The 15045-nt window shown below is 33.9% G+C and overlaps 2 protein-coding genes across 7 annotated transcripts; one reads left to right on the forward strand and one right to left on the reverse strand.

Moving 5' to 3' along the window:
- The first annotated feature begins 618 nt into the window (after positions 1 to 618).
- LOC127098604 (nuclear transcription factor Y subunit B-10) lies at positions 619 to 4134 on the forward strand. 2 transcript variants are annotated; one of them, XM_051037238.1, is made up of 6 exons: positions 853 to 1172; positions 1359 to 1488; positions 1696 to 1701; positions 1805 to 1888; positions 2010 to 2048; positions 3829 to 4134. In XM_051037238.1, the coding sequence occupies exons 1-6, from the start codon at positions 943 to 945 to the stop codon at positions 3874 to 3876; spliced, it is 537 nt and encodes a 178-aa protein (XP_050893195.1). In that variant the 5' UTR covers positions 853 to 942; the 3' UTR covers positions 3877 to 4134. The 2 variants fall into 2 exon arrangements, with proteins under 2 accessions (XP_050893194.1, XP_050893195.1); XM_051037237.1 differs by lacking the exons at positions 1696 to 1701; positions 1805 to 1888; positions 2010 to 2048; positions 3829 to 4134 and adding an exon at positions 619 to 744 and having other exon boundaries at positions 933 to 1172; positions 1359 to 1539.
- A 1230-nt stretch (positions 4135 to 5364) lies between these two features.
- On the reverse strand, positions 5365 to 8911 carry LOC127098603 (PWWP domain-containing protein 5). 5 transcript variants are annotated; one of them, XR_007793391.1, is made up of 3 exons: positions 6194 to 8886; positions 5889 to 6054; positions 5365 to 5722 (listed from the first exon to the last, which is right to left on the reverse strand). XR_007793391.1 is itself a non-coding variant. In XM_051037234.1 (3 exons), exon 2 carries the CDS (start codon positions 8572 to 8574, stop codon positions 6202 to 6204), a length of 2373 nt encoding a protein of 790 aa, XP_050893191.1. In that variant the 5' UTR covers positions 8575 to 8666; positions 8767 to 8911; the 3' UTR covers positions 5365 to 6054; positions 6194 to 6201. The 5 variants fall into 5 exon arrangements, 4 of the variants coding, with proteins under 4 accessions (XP_050893191.1, XP_050893192.1, XP_050893193.1 ...); XM_051037234.1 differs by having other exon boundaries at positions 5365 to 6054; positions 6194 to 8666; positions 8767 to 8911; XM_051037235.1 differs by having other exon boundaries at positions 5365 to 6054; positions 6194 to 8605; positions 8767 to 8901.
- Positions 8912 to 15045: the final 6134 nt, after the last annotated feature.

The raw sequence follows: 15045 nt of genomic DNA on the forward strand, positions 1-15045 counted from the left end.
TTCAATTCACGTGACATTTTTCTATTCATTCACTATAACTCTTCTCTTTCCAGACATGCTTCTTCTTTTACCCTAACAAGGTAGGCCATATTTCTTCTTATTTTTTCACCTATTTATATGAATGTTCTATTGATTTATTTTCATGTTCACGAGTATTTCAATTTTTAGAAATTAGGTATGATGCTCTTGTGTGCTTCTTGTTGCTTTTTCCCATTGTTGCGTGTCTTTTTCTACCATTATTCTTCACGCGTTGCTTTTCTTCATGATTTATAATGCTAGTTAGTACTATATAAATTGGACTTGCAAAGCTATATAGTACCGGCTATAAAAATTGGATTTGCAACCAAAATTAGATCTGCAGTGCTATAAAAATTAAATTTGCAGTGCTATAACATTTTTGGAGCATACAATAACATAACTGCAATAAAAATTGGATTCTTAGTACTATAAAATTAGGATTTATTAATAAGATTTGATTTGATTTATTAAGTATGGTGTGAAAAACTTATGCACTTGTTAAGTATTTTGTTTATTAAATTTATATATTTTAAATTTATGATAATATATATATATATTTTAAATGTTAAGTTGATATTTTTCATAATTATATGTATTATTTTATTGTGTGAATGTTGGGGGGCACTTTCGTCATTTAAATATTGTCTTGTAAGCAAAACCCCCCATCAATCAATCAATTACTTCCCTGATACCACTGCTCGAGCGCCAAATACACATTTTTCAGAGGTACTATACACAACTATTCAATTTCATCCATCCATGTGCATTTCGGATCTTACCGTTCTGTCTCAATCACCATTTAATTTCCACCATTCCTCACATTATTATTATTATTACTTTTTTTTTTAATTATTTTTTACATATCGCATTGGTTGGTTTGTAATTATTTCTTTGATCTCATTCGTTCTTTCTAGGGTTTATGCCATGGCAGATTCCGAGAGTCCAGCTGGCGGTGGCCACGACCACGAGAGTGGCGGCGAACAAAGTCCACGTGGCTCTTCCTCTGCTGCGCGTGAACAAGATCGTTTCTTGCCTATAGCTAACATTAGCAGGATCATGAAAAAGGCTTTGCCTTCCAATGGAAAGATTGCTAAGGATGCTAAAGATACAATGCAGGAATGTGTCTCGGAATTCATCAGTTTTATTACCAGCGAGTAAGAACCATTTGCAAAAATGATTTCTTTTACGCTTTTTTGATGGATAATGTAAATTTCAGTTTTTGAGAATTGGGGTATTTTGGAATGTAATGAAAGATTGGTGCTCTGTTAATTTATTTTTTAGGGTTTTGTTTGTTTTGTTTGTTTTCTGAATTGGATACGGTTATTTTGGGTGGGTTGTAGGGCGAGTGAGAAATGCCAGAAAGAGAAGAGAAAGACCATTAATGGAGATGATTTGTTATGGGCAATGGCTACTTTAGGTTTTGAAGACTATATAGAACCGCTTAAGGTGTACCTAGCAAGATACAGAGAGGTAATTTCACTATCTTTTTTTTTCTCATTTGGTTAATGTATGTTTTTGGATGATTCCTATACAATGTTATGTTTTGAAGTGAATGGATTCATCTAGGTCTGGCTGAAATTTTGACAATGTGTTTTACGGCTTAATAATAATTATCTGACTGTTTGTTTGTTTCTTTTTTATTCTCTTGATGATTTTGAAATGTCTACAATATCACAGTTAGAGGTTAGTTAATCCTCCTCTCTGGTTGTTTCTGTTATTTTGCGGTTTATTATGGACTATCCTGACAATGGAAATGCTAATATTTGTGAACATTGATTTCTGATAGGGTGACAGTAAAGGAACAACTGTTAGAGGTTGTGATGGATCTGGTAGACGAGATCAAGTTAGCCCTGGAGGGCAAAATTCGCAGGTGTGATTGTGGATCTTTTGTTGGATTTGTGTTTTTATTATGGTAACTTGTTGGTTAAAACAAGGTTCAGTTTATTAGCTATTATGTACTTTCTATTGATGTTGGTTTATGCATATGGCAGCTTGTTCATCAGGGTTCTATGAACTATATGGGTTCCCAGGTAACAATCTTTGTCTCTCTTGAATAGATGCTTGTTTTCTTTTTTAATGAACATGTACATGCTCATATTATTCAATAAGTGAAGCAATGGATTGTTCTTTGCAAAATATAAATATATGAAGCAGTATATTTTGCCAATTGAAAGCCATGATTAGTTCAACCAATCCACTGAATCAGTCCAAATATATTGGGGACGGGAATTAAACCCATTCATTGAAGTTTTATCTGATCTGGGATTATCCACATAACTATTGGGGATTATCATTCGGTTTTGAAATCACGTATTTTTGACTATTGTATACCTGATTTACAGGTTACTTTAGCCTCTCTTAATGTTTATCTCCAAGTCCAATTATCTTCCCATATAAGTTTCACTATCTTCTCCTGGGTGTAGAATTTTTATTTCCAAGTCCAATTATCTAAGGATATTTTCTTTCGTGACCTCTTGATCTCTTTTTCGGCCACTAACCTCATGCTCCAAACTCATTTTTAGTCCCTATTCTAATGTCTTTACATGTTATTCTTACACTCTAATTTCTTAGTCACCCAGAGACCTAATCTCTTTCTACTAATCCATTCCTGCCCCATAACATTCACCCAACATAAGCTATTTTAAAATCTTATTTTGATTGACATGAAATCATCAATCGTAACAAGACTATCTATGGTTTAGAGTACAAACCGAGGGATTGGTTTAAGCACCTTTTCACTACACTAATTTGCTTTGTCTTCAGGTCTAGTAAGTAAGTGTGACCCGTATACAATACATCCATTCTGTTTTGAGTCTCAAGCTCTCTATGTTCTTGTCTATGCTGAGATTCAATGTCTATACTGAGTTATTAAGCAGAGTAAGTATGCCAATAGTTACTCTTGGAGTTAGTTGATCTCCAACACGCACGCCCTCACACATATTGCCATCGCTTTTAGTTCAGAAACATCTTTTATGCATCATAATAATTATTCTGATCTTCTTCGACCATCTCCTTTTTCCCCCTAATTTTCTTGAATCTCTACCATTATCAGAACTTGATTTATTTTCAAAATCTTAGACTGACAAGTTTGACTACTAGTAGCATTTTTAGCTAGCTATTTTCTCTTGCAATCTAACAGATGCATATCAGAACAATCATCTGACAATTGTTTTTGTAGCTTCTTCTCTTGTTTGTGTTAACACTGCCCAGAGCACCCAGAAGAGTGCATAACAATACTCACATATCCCTAAACCCAATCAATAGACCGTATTGGAATGCACCCAAGACTGGTAGTACAGAGAGGGGCATGAGATGTAATCCATACTGAATTTTGCAAAATGGTCTGATGTTTGACCTTTGGTTTATAACTTCTGCATGTGCTTCCCTTGGGTCGATAATAAGGAGACATTAGGAGATGTTTCACCTCTATGCCCCAAAAAATGTCTAGCTTACCCCATGTTGCTTGAGAGAAAATACCGAGTGGGCTTAAAGTGATAGAGTGGTGTCTCTCAACTATCTTGTCATTATTTCTGCCTGGTGTTCTTCTGATTTTCATTTGCATTTGATCTTTGTGAGTGTTTTCTATTAGTTGCTGACTTGTTTGTCGCACTTTGTACCTATAATCTAATACTACCATTATCTTCATTTTGCTGTTCAGTAGTATCATATAGGCTGTGCATTTGCCTTTGTCCTGCTCTACATGTATCATGAACTGTTTGTTGTATTTGATTGAGAAACACTCTAGCCAATGTGGTGGCATATTTCTTATGATGACTTGGTAACATTTTTGAATTTGTTGGTGATTTGCAGGTGCATCCACAACATCTGGTTTTGCCTTCCATGCAAAACCATGAATAGATTAGATGCTCATCTCCATCTAGTATTTCCACCATTTTTCTACCAAAAGAAGCGATGCTTCTCCCAAAAAGGATGTTGAAATTTTGTTGCGGTATTCATGTAGATTTTGAGTAGAATCATTAAATTTTCAAATTTAGATGCCATGCCAACTAAATTTTCAAATTTGGTTCTGCATGTGATTTGCCGTGTAACTTGTTTTGGTGAGTAGTCTATTTGAGAACTTTGTTTAATACAAACTGCAATTATTTTTTCATGTAATTTAGGGCAAATAGTTTGTTTCTCCTCCTTTTGGTGATTTTCTTTTTTTTATAGTTGCCGAAGCACAAATGTTATTGGAAGGTTTGGTAGCTTCTGTTAAGTCAATTTGTTTTTAAAACAAAAAGAAAAATGGTGAAATTGGGGTTTTGAATTGAAGTAATATGGGAATGACAGTTATGATATTTTTGATATTCTTAAAGAAAATGAAACAAGATGTTTTAATATTATTTTATGTTAAATAAATTAAAATTTAAAATTTATTTATGTTAAAAATACCGGTATCCAATTAAAACTTACAAGTACTAAAGAATTTATCTATTTTTTTCAATTAAATTTTTACAATCTGTTGAAATTGAAAATTTTGGCACATCATAATTTTATAAAGTCAGTCCATTGACAGGAAAATGAGCCAGTCTTTGTCAGACAAAAATCAATGTTTTACCGTATGCAATAATAGTTCCAACAATCACCCAAAAGATGAAAGACAATTAAAATATTCTTACGATGAAGTTCTTAATCGGTCTATAGGTCTCGTTGGTCCCTACCAACGTCTGGTGTTCTTCATTATAGTGGTCATAAATTTGCTTATCTGCTATGTTAAATGCATTGGAGATTTGTTAAAGAAAAATGTCCTTACCAACTTTACGGTTTCAAATGCACTTTCAATAAAAGCTACCCACCGGATTCTCCATTTTTTTACTTACCAACTTTGTCATGGTTTCTTCAAAAACTTCAACTAAGAATTTTTTTAGTGTTGAAATGCTAACATAAAAAAAAAAAAACTTCAGTTATTCACAACCACACTTCGACTAGCTACCTGGATTATACAACTTTACGGTTTCAAATGCACTTAACTTTGAGCTGGGAAAGCCAATGTGCACTGAAACGAAATTCATTCACTCCCATAAAATCTCTTTTAAATTCACATATTTTCCTATTATATAACGCATGCAAAAATTTAAACAGAGAAGCCATAAACACCATAGTAATGCCTTTTCTGTAAAGATACTAAACACCATAGTAATGCCTTTTCTGTAAAAGATACTAAACACCAGCTGATTTTGTAATAATTCTTCGTCTATTTAATAACTTGGCTAGGGTTAGTAATGCCTTTTTTTTTGAAGGAGTAAAAAGATTAACACTTTTTTTTACAATATTATAATTACTCCATGGCCATCACTGTTTGAAAATATATAAAATGAAAAATTTAAAAACTAATTGCAATGAGTATGAAGACATCAAACGGTCTAATTAACATATTTTTGCACATACAAATTTCTGAAGCATAGTTAGTAACCCTAAATATATGAATAGTGCTAACCTCTAAACCACTAAAGAGAATAGATACAGACTAAAGAGTTCACAAAGAATCTGTAGATGGCAACTACAATAAGGAGTAGGAAATTAGTAAAACTATCGCAATGCGTAACATGATGCATCCTACTACCAAAAGGAAATCTATAAAGAATAATGGATGGCCAGATGAATCAACATTCTGGTTACCTCATTTGGTACCCATTGAGTAATAAACTGGTTTTGCCAAATATTCAGTTATATATATATGATGCCACGACGTTTTCAGCACTCCCTACAATGAGAATTGCAAATGTAATTTGTTTTTGATAGAAGATTGCATTTAAAGTGACCAGCATCGAGACTACTAAAGAAATGATTTTGAAAGAAAACAAGGTATTATTATTTGGACAAATTTAATTAACGTGATTTTTGGCTTTAATGATACCAAAAACCAGTACCTAGCTTTCTTCCGAAGTTCTTTCTTTAGTAGTCTCATACTGTTGGCAGACACTTATTTCCTTTTGTCATGGCTGGATTAAAAAACGTAGGGGTTTTTGAACATCCTCCAGCTCTTCAACCAATATGCCTTCGTAAGAGCAATATTGGCACTAAAATATTCATGACCTAGAAAGGAAATTATTCAATCAGCCCTCGAATCAAAAGCATAGCACAGTATGTACTACTACCACATCAGCCATAATAAGTGCACATATCAAAGCATTCAATATCAAAATAATGTATATGAAAGTTATAAGTTATTTACCAAATGATTCAGGCCATATTAAGCTCAACATTGGAAAGATTAAGATACATTTCCTCATCTGGCATTGTGGAAAAAGATGCAGTTTTCAAAAATGCACTTGGTGAGTAGTTAAGCTGGTAATCTACATGACTTCGTCCAAATATGTTGAACTTTTTAACACTACTGAAAGCAGCCTCCGCATCAGCACACTTCTTGAAAACCACTCTTGCCCGGCTACTTCCTCTATCGATTTCTGTTTCAGATTCCTTTAGAGGTCCAAAATGCTTAAAAACATTATTTAGGCTTGTTTCTGAGAGAACAGAATCCAACTCAGCAAAGTTCAAAACAAGTTCAGCTGGGGATTTCTCATTTATATAACCAGAAGGTTTTTCAGGAACCTCAGCATGGTTGCTATCAAAACATTGTTTCCTGGAATATGACCTACGGTTATACACATGAACAGGTTTTTCTGGTTCAGAGAGGGCATGCTGCTGATGGTCAAGTCTGCTGCTTCTCTGTGATTGTTGTTCTTCAGAACCATTCAGGATGCAATGTGTGTCATTCAGATCATCAGCATCAAATGTTTTCGGAGATCCACCTACGGGTTGTTTCTTCCTTATAGTGCCAACTTCATTTGTAGGTAAGATTTCTTTCTCGGAATTGTCGGCCATTACGACTGAATTCCTAAAATCAGAGAAGAAACTCACTATAACATTCAATAAACTATAATCCCCCTGTGGTTTTTGTGCTACACGCTGAAGTAAAGATAGCAAATCATCTAGAGATGAAACCTCTGTAGGAATAGTCAAGCTTGACTTTTGAGTCTCCTCAAGATTCGGAGAGAAGGAATCAGATTCATTTCCTGAAAAACTATCTGCATTTACAGCTTTCATCTGAGACCTGTTCCCAGAACATTTCAATAAAGATGGAGGCCCGGTAAGTTGGCTAGCAACCCTACGGATACATTCACCGATTTTAAATGATTGTACTGTGGTGTTTGAACTTTTTTCAAGGGAAATAGTTTTTTTTCTGCCTTTCATTGCCGAGACACCAGCGTAATGATTAATAGTCTTCCGCTTCTTGGAAAGGACAGGGTAAGTCAGATTAGCAATGGCCTCGTCATTCTGATAATCACGATGGGTAGAATCTGGAGTTACACTTGCTCGTTCTAACAAGCTTTTCCTTTTTGCTGGATAGACATCATCCTTTAGATTATGTTTACGCTTGCGACGGGATCGGTTTGCGGCTTTTGAATCTCTAGTACCAGTTTGATCGCCAATTCTACCCACATGAATTGTGTGCTCATTAACTTCACTCAATCTTTTATCAGTATCGTTAATTGAAAGGTTGATGTCGTTGTCCAAACCTCTGAAATATTGGAATTCAGGCAAGTAAGAGTAACCCTTTAAACGATAGAATGCAAGTAACTGAGCCTTAGCTATTAAAAGCTCCAACCGATCAAAGCCTCCCGTTGGAAACTTGGATAAATCTTTCAAGTATTGCATAAGCTTCTCAGGTAAAAAGGAGCTAACACTTAAAGATTCATCAACTCTGTTTATGAAATTTGGCTCTTGTTGAATCCCACAGTTTTCAATAATCTGGTGTTTAATCTTCTCATAAGTATCTTTCGGTATGCAAGAACATGCCAGCCCAAATTCTACTCGTCTTTTGACTTCATCCAAAGCATAATCTACAGCACTCCGGAATACTTCCGAACTTTTATTCTTTTCAATATAAGAGAAATGTGACATAAACGACTTCAACTTAGACGCTTCATTCCAGGCATATGTTCCATCCCCATAATACGCTACCAAATAGCGATTCTTTTTAAAATGCTTCATTGCCTCCGCAGATGAATCCAATGGATCAAATATTTGTCCCGGCCACCACGGGTGACTTCTAACCTTTCCCCAAACCAAATCATTCATAGAAAACTTCCCTTCTTTTTCTGCCGGCAGCTGATACCTTGCCTGATAACTTTTTCCCGAACTCTTCACAGAGACATGCTTTACGACTTTTACCTCATCAGCATCACAAAATTCTTGCTCTTCATGCGAATCATCAATCTTCTCATAAATTCCAACTTTCCCTTCATCTAACTCAACCTCAACAACATCACTCATCACCACTTCTTTCTCCAATATTTCACTAACCACCTCCTTCTTCTCATCCAATGTTTTCAAAGCTGCTTCATTTCCACCCAACTCAATATTTTGAGAATCCTCAAACCCTAAAACTCCTTCAGTAACAGGATTCAAATCTTTACCCTCCTTAATTGATCCATCAAAACCCAAATCATCATTCAATTCACCTTCACGTGCCCCCAAATCACAACCCAATACCCCAATCAAAGATTCCTCCATGTCTATAGAATTATCTAGGGTTTCACTTTGACCAGCCATGCCCAAAAATGTAACCAACTACTCTGAAACTCTACACGTACAATACAAGTTCTAAATCTGTGGTTAACATGTTACTACGTAGTTATAGGAAACTGCGTAAAATAGAGAGCAAGTAAAGATTGAAATTCTGATAAAAATGGAAGAAAGAAGAAGAAAAAAGATAGGAAAAAGTGAGGAAGAGGAAATTAATACCAGGTTAGATCGCGGGGAAGTGAAAGCACGGTTGAATTTGCGTTTTATTTGATGACTGGTTATTAGATTTGTTTTAAGGGAAATTTATTTCGGAGAGATATTAAATAGCACAAGCGCGAATGGATATGGTACAGTACATTTTTTTCATAATAAATTTAAGTTGCCAAAATTCAAGAACAACGGAGAAAAGACAGAAAAAAAAGAAAAATAATAATAATAAATTATGAAATATTTGAACTTGTGAAAAGTTATTTAATATTTTAAAATTAACATACTCTGAAATAAATTTGATAGTGGAGTTGAAGTCAGAATAACACATGAGATATTTGATGTTAAATTTTTAAGTCATACACAAATCATAATATAGCGCGCTATCAGCTCAGTATGAAGGATGTTTGATTAACCAATATTAGCCGCAAAATTATGAACTCAAATACCATAAACATTTCTAGTCAATTCACCAAAACACGAGACTCCGGGATTATCGAGGCTACTATCATCCACATTCGAAATCATATTACTACATTTATATGTATTCCACATGATCTTTCTCGTTGGATAAAACATAATATGCTTGAAAAAATATTTAGCTAACAAATTAGCATAATTCATTATGATGAGTTTCAAAGTATAGGAAGTTACCACTTCATTCGCAAGACACAATGTGTTCCTACCGCGTAACACCCTAAATCCCGAATAATAGATTTTAAATAAAAATAACAGGAAAAAGATGTTACTCCATCAAAATTACTTCATAAATCATAAAACAACCGATGTTGCACAACTGAAATTTATTTAGAAACACCATAAAACATGTATTAGTAGAATTGACTCAGCACATCATAATCAAAATCTCATAATAGTTTATTGCAAACAAATCAAAGTAATGCAAACGAACGCCATTATCCCCAGTGTTACAGATCAGAGTATTCTTATTCGAAAACTAGAATATATTGAAGATAAAAGTTTATTGAGAGACAACAACCATCTCACTGCAATAACGAACCTCAGTCCTGCTAATCACATGTGCAAAGCACACCACAAAATCAAGCAAACAAGAAAGGGGTGAGAATATACTTACATATAGTAATGGTGAAAGTTTCGACAAACAGTATGATAATCGAGGAATGATAATCACGCAATCACAAACATAAAACACAACATCAAAACAACCATTCATCACAAGACACATCAATGTGTGCAAGACTAATGTTCACCAGCTCCATCACCTAAATGCATGTGTTACCAAAGTTTTGTGAACATCAGAGGTATGTTACTAATATCGTCCACCATCGTAAAAAGTCTTTGGTCCCTCAACTGAACCGATGATCCCCACCATAGGATCTGAGATATACCTCTAGTCCCTCAAATAGACTAACGATCTCCACCATAGGATATGAGGCCACCCAAAAATAGACTGAAGTCTCACCTAACTCTGAAATAGTAAGAATGCATGACATGTTATAAGGATTCAAAATGACATCCACAGAAAATCACCCAAACATCATCAAAGGTTGTATATTCACACAAAAAATGATATTTCATCATTATCATCATAATAGGATCCAAGTATGAACCCAAATGTCAATCATAAACCTCCAGAATAACATCATAACATCGTAACATCGCTAATTCCTCAAAAAGATTTAATTTAGTTAAATATAATATTTTTACTTAATTTAATTTTATTACGAAAAGTTAAAGTTATCCAAACTAACATCATTAATTTTTAACAAAAATACTTATTTCAACTAAGAATAAAGATTTTGTTAGTTTTTGCTTTATTTATAAAAATTGTTATTATTCACCAGAAAGATTAGACAAAATTTTGAAATTTATTATAATCAAAAGGTTAATCCTTATGACATTGTCAAATATCTTTAAATACATAAAACAAACAAAAAAACTCTAATGAGTCTTATGGGGTTTTAATCCTAAAGAAAATAAATAAATAAAAACAAATAAAACATAAATTGCTAAAACTTCAAGAAATAGTAAAACGCAGTTTTGGAAACTTAGCAAGTTTAAACTACTTAAAAAACGAATAATCATTGCATAACTGTGAGTTTAACTTCTAAGTTTAACTTTTGGGACGATTCATTTTCCGAAAAGATATAATAAGAGTTGTTCTGACATCGGACGACAAACTTGCGCAAAATTCTGCTGAACCGCTCTGAAGCGCGACTTCTCCTTCTATACATTCAACCAACCCTCCTACCTCAAATTTTCCAAGTTTCCGCGTCTCAAGGTTAAACTCTTACAACATACAATTCTCAATGACAAATTCGCAAAAGTCATGATTTTCCCAAAAGATTAATTTTAGAGTTTTTACATAAAAAAATTATCGATTAAGTTGTTTTTTTTTTATGAAAAAGGGATTACTGTTAACAGAGGATCAAAAAGGACAAAGATCGACCAAATGTGGTTATCCCTATAAACACTTGTGGGATATTATCCTATATAATTGATCAAAAGGGTTTTGGGAAAATCAAATTTGGTCAAACATTTAGGGATCAATACTTTTTAATAAAACAATCACTGACCTACAATTTCATATTATACTGTGATTTAACATCAAAATTCAGTTTATTAGCAAATCACCAAAAACAATTTTCTCTATTCAAAAATCACATTGATCACCCAAAATGACCAAATGAGATTATCCCCAAAATCAAAATTTCAATATAAAACATATTATTCATACAAAATCATACAATATGTGACCAAATGGGTTGAGTCAAATCCCATATGGTCAGAGCAAATTAACACAATAAAATACTTGTATTTTAATTCGATACATTTCACAGAAATAAAATTAACAATAACATGACGATGACGCTGATGATAGGGTAAGGGAACCCTCATCACTCTACTATCTAAAATCCACAATATAATAAGCAATCTCCCCCTTACCTTATCGATTGAGCTTTCAAGGTCTTGATGTTCTTCTCTCACCAAATTGTTGTCTAACTATCCTCCCAAAATGGTCTCCCCAGACCCAAATGTGTCTTTTAGAGATATGCCTCAAACCTTAGTTTTATTGCCCTAACTCTGACACTCTCCCTTACGATATATATTATGTTTAATCCAACCTTAAGATTAATTCTCAAATATTTAGTTCCAAATAAAATATTTATTTAATTGATAAATAAAATAAAATAAATCTTAAAATTAAATAATTATTCAATTAAGCGTCATACCTTTAATATTTAAACAAAATATTTATTTGATTTTAAAAAGAAAATATATTTTAACATAAGGTGTCACACTATATTTAAATAATTAAATTATTATTATTATAAACCTCAAATAAATATTATCGTTATTTTAAATAATTAAATAAAATCTACCGTTCTCACTCAAATATTTTAATAATTATTAAATTATTAAAATATCATCGAATACTTTAAAATCTCATAAAACACCCAAAAAAACACACAAATATCACATACATAAATTATCGAATAATTTATAAAATGCTATAATAAAAACAATTAAATAAGTTAAGGGCGTTACATAGCACGCCACAACCACCGACAAGCAGCCAAAAACATACAACCATCGTTGATTCCATGTCTAACCCAATCATATAAACTATTCCCTTGGAAGAACAGTGGGTCCAAGAAGCCGATAGATTTCCAAAAGCGAGTAGAAAATTCACAGTCTCTCGAGAAGTGTAAAGTCGTTTCAGCGTCGTGATTGCATCTAGGACATAGATTTGTCTAGAGCATACCACGATGAAACAATATTGATCTCGTAGGAAAAGGACTTGTATAAAGTCGTCCAAAGGAAGAATTTCACCTTTTCATAAGCAAAAATATGTCACATCCACTTCCAAGAGTTATTATTTGTTGAATTCGGAACAAATTCAAGTCTGTTGAGAAAGTTATAACCATTATGAGCAGTATAGATAACGTCTAAATTTCCTTTCCAGGTTAACCGATCAGGAACCATAGAATTCAAACAAATGGAAGCACTTTTAGGTGGTCACAAACAACCACGAGAATATTAGTATATAATGAATTGAAGTTCCAATTTTAATCCAAGTAAATATTATTCACTCGCATTTCTGGATCGTGGATATCCACATAGAGAACCTGCTTCGCTAATTTTCTTATCCCAATTACAATTGGAAAACCGAAAAGAGGAGTTCATATCCCCTAACCTAAATTCAAATCCATCTTTAAGAATTGGTAGAGCTTTCATAATTGCATTCCAAGTAACTTATCCCGTTTTCTTTTTCATATTAAGGAACATTTCCTCACTGATGTACTTATGCTTCAAAACTTGGACCTACTGGGAATCACAATCCCGATGGAGATCCCAAACCATCTTTCCCAACATAAGGTATTGACCTCTCTCGCTTTCTGGATCCCAAGACCACCCAACTTTTTGGGCTTAGTGATTTTATTCCAGCCAACAAGAAGCACACTGGAGATTGAATCACCTTTCCATAAAAATTTATAGTTATCTTGTCAAAAAATCACAAGTTGGCTGAGGTAGCCAAGCCACTTGCATATAATAATTTGGAATGGAGTTCAGGACATACCTAACTACAATCAAACGACCCACCTTGTTTAACAACTTATGTTGCCAAGATGATAACCTTTGACCAATTATCTCCTCTATGAACTCAAAGTGCATGCGTTGAAGACGACCATGAAACATACGAAAACATAAGTACTTCTATAGAGTAAGAGTTTGTTTGATACCTGTACTGGAGACAATTAAATCCATTTTACTTCTCTTAGAGATAGCGGATAAGAACACATTTGATTTAGCAACATTCACTTTAAGGCCATAAAACATGCAAAAACGATTCAAGATATCAGAAATGATCCTTGCTTGCGAGTTAGAAACCTTCACAAAAATAAGAACATCATCAACAAAAAAAAAGTGATATAGAGAGTCTATTACGAGATAACCTGACAGGTTTCCAATGGCCTTTCCTGAAGGGGGTCACCTTTTTGTAATCCTCTAGTCAGAATAAAATTTGGTAGTCGTCTCCCATTCCAAAGAATAGACATAGCAGAGCTAGTTAACCAATGCATGATCAACTTTATAGTAATGGGAGGAAACCCGTTTCGCTTCAAACAAACTTCCAAGAAATCCCAATTAACATGATCACAGGCCTTTTCAAGATCTAGTTTGAATATCATGTCAACTTGTTTCTTTTTAGATTTACATATAGAATTAATTTCTTCTTGGAGGATAATGACATTATCAGTTGTCCATTTATTAGGAAAAAAACTACTATAGAAGGGTCTAATTATCCGATTTAGATAAGGAAGCAATTTGTTAACAATAATATTCGTTATAAGCTCGTAAATAATGTTGCACAAGATAATGGGCCTGAATTACTTAAAGTTTTGGTGGCAGTCTACCTTATGAATTAATGCGATAAGAGTCTCAGAAAGAGAGGAATGAAAGCTACTTATCACAAAAGCATCTGATATTAGTTGGACAACATCATCTCTAACTATATGCCAAAATTGTTTAAAGAAAATACCCAGGAATCCATCAGAGTTAGGCGCCTTGAAATGGTGCATTTGATTCACCACATAAATAACTTCTTCCTTTATCACCTGTTGAGTCAAAGAGTGTTGAGATTCTTCAGTAAAACTCAGAGCCATAGTTGAGTCACCCATTCTAGCAGCGAGTATAAAAGATGTAAGGCAGAAAAGACCCTTAAAAAAATTAGTGCTTATTCCCTAAGAATAGTATCATCATTGCACCAAATACCATTGGGAAGATGAAGGCCATTGACTTTATTACTCTTCTTCCTGATTACCATCTTGGTATGAAAAAAATTAGTGTTTCGATCTCCCAATTTAATCCAATCATCTCTAGCCTTTTGATACTGTTAAGAAAATATGGTTGGGCCTAACTCAACCTTACAAAACCAGTTGGTAGAGCGAAGAATGCCTCCACTTATAAACACATGTTCATGCCATATATTATTCGATGTGATACTCTTAACATACCCCCCTCATGCTCAGGACTAAACAATTTGAGCATGGAAATAAATTGTGGGTGGCCCGATAGAGGAAATCATAATAGGTGGCCTACCGAATCTTAAACTAGGATCTTGATACCATGTTAAGAAATATGATTGGGCCTAAATTAACCCTAAAAAACTAGTTGGTAGAGTGAGGACCTCCCCCACTTATAAACACATGGTCAAGTTATATATTATCCGATGTGGCACTCTTAACACCCCCCTCATGCTCAGGACTAGACAACTGGAGCATGGAAATAAATGGTGGGTGGCCCAATAGC

Source organism: Lathyrus oleraceus, chromosome 6 (assembly GCF_024323335.1).
Source record: "Lathyrus oleraceus cultivar Zhongwan6 chromosome 6, CAAS_Psat_ZW6_1.0, whole genome shotgun sequence".
NCBI classification, from domain to species: domain Eukaryota; kingdom Viridiplantae; phylum Streptophyta; class Magnoliopsida; order Fabales; family Fabaceae; genus Lathyrus; species Lathyrus oleraceus.

Excerpts from the sequence above, each read along its gene's own strand:
- LOC127098604 (XM_051037238.1), top strand. The coding sequence starts at position 943 with ATGGCAGATTCCGAGAGTCCAGCTGGCGGTGGCCACGACCACGAGAGT. Across the intron at positions 1,173-1,358 it reads ATCAGTTTTATTACCAGCGA|GGCGAGTGAGAAATGCCAGA; the intron begins GTAAGAACCATT and ends GGTGGGTTGTAG. Across the intron at positions 1,889-2,009 it reads CTGGAGGGCAAAATTCGCAG|CTTGTTCATCAGGGTTCTAT; the intron begins GTGTGATTGTGG and ends TGCATATGGCAG.
- LOC127098603 (XM_051037234.1), bottom strand. The coding sequence starts at position 8,574 with ATGGCTGGTCAAAGTGAAACCCTAGATAATTCTATAGACATGGAGGAA.